The sequence below is a fragment of the Pezoporus occidentalis genome, unplaced genomic scaffold (assembly GCF_034315485.1).
Source record: "Pezoporus occidentalis ecotype Australia unplaced genomic scaffold, CSIRO_AGI_Poc_V1 ctg8, whole genome shotgun sequence".
Taxonomy (NCBI): Eukaryota; Metazoa; Chordata; class Aves; order Psittaciformes; family Psittacidae; genus Pezoporus; species Pezoporus occidentalis.
In genome coordinates this window covers 5233260-5239427 of record NW_026916158.1, presented here as the reverse complement: position 1 = coordinate 5239427, position 6168 = coordinate 5233260, and the positions used below count along the sequence as shown (strand labels likewise).

General features: G+C 56.8%; 1 protein-coding gene across 2 annotated transcripts; it reads left to right on the top strand.

The window, feature by feature from the left end:
- Nucleotides 1–499: 499 nt before the first annotated feature.
- Nucleotides 500–5862, top strand: SHOX2 (SHOX homeobox 2). Of its 2 annotated transcripts, XM_062603461.1 has the most exons (5): nt 500–950; nt 2052–2260; nt 4433–4490; nt 4571–4659; nt 4817–5862. In XM_062603461.1, the coding sequence occupies exons 1-5, from the start codon at nt 686–688 to the stop codon at nt 5066–5068; spliced, it is 873 nt and encodes a 290-aa protein (XP_062459445.1). In that variant the 5' UTR covers nt 500–685; the 3' UTR covers nt 5069–5862. The 2 variants fall into 2 exon arrangements, with proteins under 2 accessions (XP_062459445.1, XP_062459446.1); XM_062603462.1 differs by lacking the exon at nt 2052–2260.
- Nucleotides 5863–6168: the final 306 nt, after the last annotated feature.

Sequence of the window (6168 nt, the reverse complement as noted above, 5' to 3'; positions counted from 1 at the left end):
AGAAATAGCGTAAATCGCTCTAATCTGATACCTCAGTTCACCATACGAGCAAACGCAAACTATGTGGCTGTATTTATTTGTCACTGCCAATTAGCCGGTCATTGATTGGGGGGATTTGGGCGCCCAAGGAGGAACTTTCCTGGCTCCCACGGGGCCGGTTCCGCCGCGCACTGGGCAGGCTCCCGGTGGGGAGGGCGGGGAGGGTTTGGGGGGTTCGGGGCCGCCTCGAGCCCCGCGAGGCGGTGCGCGGGCGCGGAGCCTGCGCGCCCCCCCCCCCTCCGGCCGCCCCCCGCCGTGGCCACTCCTCTCCGCAGCTCCGGCCCCTCTCCCGCGCCGCGCTCGCCCGGGACCTCGCGCCCGGGCCCGCACCTAATTACACTAATTAGGGCGCGGCGGGCGGCGGGCGGGCAGGCGGCGCCCCGGGCGCGGTGCCCCGCGGCGGGCGGCGCGGCCGGGCGGCGGAGAAGGGGTCCATTCAGAGCTCCGAGGGGAGGTAATTCGCCAGGAACAAGGGGCAGGCTTTGCAAAGTATAAATAGTGCCACTTCAATCGCGGCGTCTCTATCAGACCCCGAGAGCCCTGCACGTCGGGCGGCACAGCTCAGTACGGCTCGGGGCGCCGCCGGCAGCCCGCTCCGTGGATGCCCGCCCCGGGAGCCGGGGCAGCGTGCCCCTAAGCCACGGCCATGGAGGAGCTGACGGCGTTTGTCTCCAAGTCGTTTGATCCCAAAGCGAAGGAGAAGAAGGAGCTCATCACCTACCGCGAGGTGCTGGAGAGTGGGCCCTTGCGCGGCGGCGGACCGCGGGAGAGCGGCGGAGCAGCGGCGGAGCCGGGCAGAGAGGAAGCGGGCAGCCCCGCGGGGCGGGCGGGCGGCGGGCGGTCCCCGCTGCGGGAGCCCGACGCCGCCGCCGAGAGAGCCGCCGAGGCGGCCACCCCCAAGCTCAGCGACGGTAACGGCGGCACCGGGGGCTCCCCTTTCTTCCTTCTCTTCTATCCTGGCTGGGGTGGAACGCGGGCGGTGGCCGCGCACTGGGTTAGACACGGTCGCGGGTGGAACGGGCTCGGGTAGCGGCAGCGGCCGTGGGGAGGCTGTGACAGGCGTTAGAGTGCGGCTTTCCATGCTTTCCTAATTACGGGAAATATGCAGCCAGCCCCGAAGTTTATATTAAAATATTTAAACAAGCGTTTAAGTTGATCGCGACGCGATCTGTTCCTGGTTAGCATCCCGCGGGAAGCCACTCTGCCAACGAAAGCCTGGATCGCCAGCCCGTTTGTTGTCCCACTGTTCGCGGACGCGCGTGGGGCCCGGCCGCGCTGCACCGTCTCTGTGCCATGGAGTTCCGTGCCCCCAGCTCCTTTTCTTTGGAGAAGCCTCGCGGCTTGTTCCGCGCTTTTTCAGCGCTGGGGCAATGGCTGCGTTGCCCGTACCGGGGACGCTCTCAGCAGCAGGGCCGTGCCGGCGGAGCAGCGGCGGAGGTTCCGAGCCTGGCCGCGGGGCAGGGCCCGTGTCTGCGGACCCGCGGTTCGTAGCGTCCCTTTTTTTTCGGACAAACGTTCCGGGCAGAGCATCCATAGGAAGCAGTGCTGAATGAGCGCGGGGAGCCGGGCCGGCAGGCAGGTCCCGCGGGGTTCCGCGCAGGGTCCCCGCGGCGTGTCTCTGGCAGCAAATTAAACAACGAAAACGGAAACCTCGGGTACAGAGGGACCGCGCTGGTCCGCGGAGAGCGGCGGGGACCTGTTGCTGAGCTTCCCACAAGAGGGGTCGATCTCCTGGCCGGCTCGGCCCGGGAGGTAGGGGGCGGCCCTCCAGGGCCTTTCACTGCTGCAGCCGTTACCGGAGCCGAGTGACGGGGCCCCGAAAGTCAGCAGCTGAGGCGGGCCTGGCGCGGCCCGCAGGCCCAGCCAGCGTCGGCCCCGGAGAGCTCCTGCCTGGTTCTCCCCCTCCCCCGGCTGCCGGGAGCGGGAAGGTGGGTAGGGGATCGATACCCGGCAGTCTGGGCAGCCCCCGCTCCAGCCCGGTCCGACTATCTCACCGCCTCTGTCGTGCCCAGTCTCTCCAGAGCTGAAGGAGCGCAAGGAGGATGCGAAAGCGATGGACGAGGAAGGGCAGACGAAAATCAAGCAGAGGAGGAGCCGAACGAATTTCACCCTGGAGCAGCTGAACGAGCTGGAAAGGCTTTTCGACGAGACCCACTACCCGGACGCCTTCATGCGGGAGGAGCTGAGCCAGAGGCTGGGGCTCTCCGAGGCCAGGGTGCAGGTAGCCTGTGCGGGGTGGGCTCGGTGCTCGGTACAGCCGGCCGGGGCCCTGTGCCCGCCGCTTCCGACACGCTGTCAGGGTGGCGTGGAGTTCCCCGCACCCAGTAAATCCCTAAAATTGCCTCCCGACGTGTCTTTCGGCTCGGTCCCCTGTCAGCTCCCAGCCCGCGTTCACCCCCGGCAGCTGCGGTGGCTGTTCCCCGGCTTGGGCTTCTGCGGCAGCGTCAATTAACTTTATAGGTGTAGTAACCATAAACTAAATTAGAAACTGCTAAGTGCCCTCAAAATTTACAATCGGATTCTTTTCCTAGCTGTTAAATCTCGGGGGAAGAGGCGCGAACGCTGAGCGAAGGGCATAGACCGGCTTTGTTCGGATTTATGAACTACAAACACGCTGGGGCAAACCCAGGCTGCTCTGAGCGTTCTCTCACACGGAGAAGCTGCAGCTTCCTCTAATTTAACCTCGGTCTGTCCGCCCAAAGTTTTACCAAATTGGTTTCTGGGATGGTTTCTGTGAGTTTGATAGGGATGAGATAGAGAGTGAGGGAGAGTCCGGACTTTGCCCGGCTGGGGAGGAAGGTGGCTTCTCTATGGGAAAAAAATGTGGCTGCTCCGGTGAGTTTCCGTTGGAGTAATAAAAGAGAAGAAAATGACAGTCGTTGTTTGAGCACATGGAGCAGCTTTAGGGCCCCAACATCTGCAGCTGCTCGGAAATCTGGCTGTAAGAGATACTACCACCACCACCATACCCTACACCCCCCCGTTTCGGTGCACCCGCGATGAGGCAGGGATGGGGCAGGAGCCGTCACGTTGAACTAAGAATAATGGGCAGTTTACGGCAGCGCAGCCTGATCCAGATAGAAAAATAAAATACATAAAGCCTTCGTCTTCCAGCTTTCCCCGTTTCTCATGCTGTTCATGCCCAAGAAATGTTCTAACAAACCCAAAGTTGCTGGGCTTCAACTTGGCAGTGAGGAACGGTGGAGGGCGGCGCTGCCTTCCGCGGGCTCTGCGCACCACAGAGGCGGTGGAGGATGACCATAATCCGCGCTGTAACCCCACTCCCTTTAAATCCTTCCGGAAAACGCTTTGCAATAATATTTTTTCTTCGCCTACGCAATGATTTTTAAATCACGAAAAGGGAGAGGGCGAGAGCAGCGGCCGTGCAGGTTTGCTGGGGGCGGAAATCACGTTTATATTAATTTCTCCAAGTAAAACCTCAAAAAGAGACATCTTTTTTTATTCTATTATTATTTTTTTGGCCGCGGGGAGGGGGTTGCCTGGTCGGGGTGGCGTCTGAAATGCGGTTCCTTAAAGTACGAATGCGTTCAGTAGTGCTCTCCCGCCTTCCCTCCCTCTCCTCTTTTCCCGAAGGGAGCAGAACTTGGTTCTAGGAATTTATTTGAACTGTTCCTTTTTCAGTATTGAGAGTATTTTATTTGACGTGCAGCTTTTTCTGTGGCAGCAAATTAGATTATCATGATAATAAGAGAATTATTCCGCTTCTGTGCTACACTCCGTTGCACAGAGGAACGGGGAAAAAAAAAAAAAAAAAAAAAGGGGGGGGGGGGGGGGGGGGGAAGGCAGGAAAAAGGGGATGAATAAAAAGAGAGAAAAAAGAAAACCGAAACTTTTTTGTAGTGAAGCTTTTATGACAGTATTGCTTCCCCTCCCTCTGAAATCCCCCAAAGTAACAACTAAAAAATCCCGAGTTATGAAACTCCTTGGTGTTTACTTTTTCTTGCAGATAAAGCTAATTAATTTCTTTATTAATGAGCACGAGGCCTGATGGTACAAACATCCAAGCCCCTTATCAAGAGACAGTATTCGATGCCGGGGGGTTGTTCAGGTCTTTCAGGCTATCAGTATGGACAGGGGTGCCTTTGGCTCAGCCCCTCGCTCCTGCGGGGGGAGCGCTCCGCTACATTTTAACTTTGGTGTTTTGGTTTTCTTCCTATTTCATTTTTTTTAAATATTGTATTTTTATTTCCCCTGCCTTTTGCCTTTCGGAGCTCATGTGCCGGCGGCTGCCCCGGGGGGGGGCTGGAGCCCAGCCCGTGCTGTAGCCGGTTTCTTTGTCTGTCGGGTTTGCTATTATTGTTATTATCCGCTGGTTTACTTTTATTTCCTGCGGCCGTGACCCCCGTGTGTCCCCCTCGCCCTGTCCCTCCAGGTCTGGTTCCAGAACCGAAGAGCCAAATGCCGAAAGCAAGAAAACCAACTGCACAAAGGTACTGGGGATGATGGGTGGGTGTGCTGTGTTGACATGCGTGGCTCTCCCGCGCTGACCGTTTCCCGCTGCCTCCCGCAGGGGTGCTGATCGGCGCCGCCACGCAGTTCGAAGCCTGCCGGGTGGCTCCCTACGTGAACGTGGGCGCGCTACGGATGCCCTTCCAGCAGGCAAGTGGGGCGGGCTGGGGGGGCGGGGGGTAGGAAGGAGACGGTACGGGACACACGCGGGTCCCGCAGGTCGCCGGTGGGTGCGGGACACGCGCGAGCCCCGCCGCCACGTGCCGCCCGGGGGCCCCCCCCCCCCCCCCCCCCGCCCTTCCCGCAGGTGCAGGCGCAGCTGCAGCTGGACAGCGCCGTGGCCCACGCGCATCACCACCTCCACCCGCACCTGGCCCACGCACCCTACATGATGTTCCCCGCGCCCCCTTTCGGGCTGCCGCTGGCCACCCTGGCAGAGTCCGCGTCCGCCGCATCCGTGGTGGCCGCAGCCGCCGCCGCCAAGACCACCAGCAAGAACTCCAGCATCGCAGACCTCCGCCTCAAGGCCAAGAAGCACGCCGCCGCCCTGGGGCTGTGACAGCACCACAAAATACATGGGGAGGGGGGAGGGGAAAAAAAAAACCAAACCCTCCCAAAAGCACCCCAAAACCCGACCCACCAAACCGGGAGAGGCGAGGGAGCACAGAGACGGACGGGGGATGTACACTTATTTAAGGAATTCGAGGAGCTGGACGTGCAGCTGGGGAGTTCACAGGTTTCAAACTGACCTTTTTCTGCGAAGTTCACTTTAATACAAGAAATTTGATAAGAGAGGCGGGCCTCCCTTCACGGTGTATCAGACACTTCAGTCTAACAACCACGTCTGGAGTAGCAGCAAGAAGAAGAGAGAAAAATGACGATGAAGAGGGAAAAAAAATGAAGAAGGAAAATAATAATTAAAGAACAATGATTTCTCTGCGAATTTCTAATGGGAAACTGTCCGGGATACTTCCTCCAGCAGCAGCATTCCGGTTGCATGTATTTGTATTTCATTGATGGAGTCCTTTGATTCACTTGCACTTCACCCTCATCTTTAGTAGAAAAAAAAAAAAAGGAAAAAAAAAAAAGAAAAGAAAAACCAAACGGACGTGGCTGGGTTCTGTCCCTTTTCATCTCGTAGGGAAGCAGACAGAGGGAGATCAAGTACTACCTTTTCTACTCTTAAATCCTTGCTGATCTTTTGCTGTCCCACCTCTGAAATAAAAGGGAACGGGAAGCACTGGGAGAATGGAGCATGGATCTTTTTGCCAGATCTCTCGTCCTGGGGGCAAAAAGTAAAGGAAAAAAAAAAAGCCAAAATACATTTAAAAAAATAGAGGAAAAGGAAATTAAAAAAAAAAAGAGAGAAGGGGGGGGGGGGCAAAAAGAAGGAAAAAAAGAGAAAAATGAAAAAAAAAGGAAAATGAAAAAAGAGAAAAAAATTGTAAGAGTATTTAATTCCCAACCACCACTTTACACCACAGCAAATTCCAATAAAAGGTACGGGGTACATGTAAAATATGTTGATACACACAAACAAAGTTTATTTTGGCTATAACTTGTGAATTGATAGTTGACTGTCAGGCATTTACATTTTATCTCATAAAGGTGTATCTATTCACGTAACCTTGTGATTTTTGTTTATTATTATTATAATTG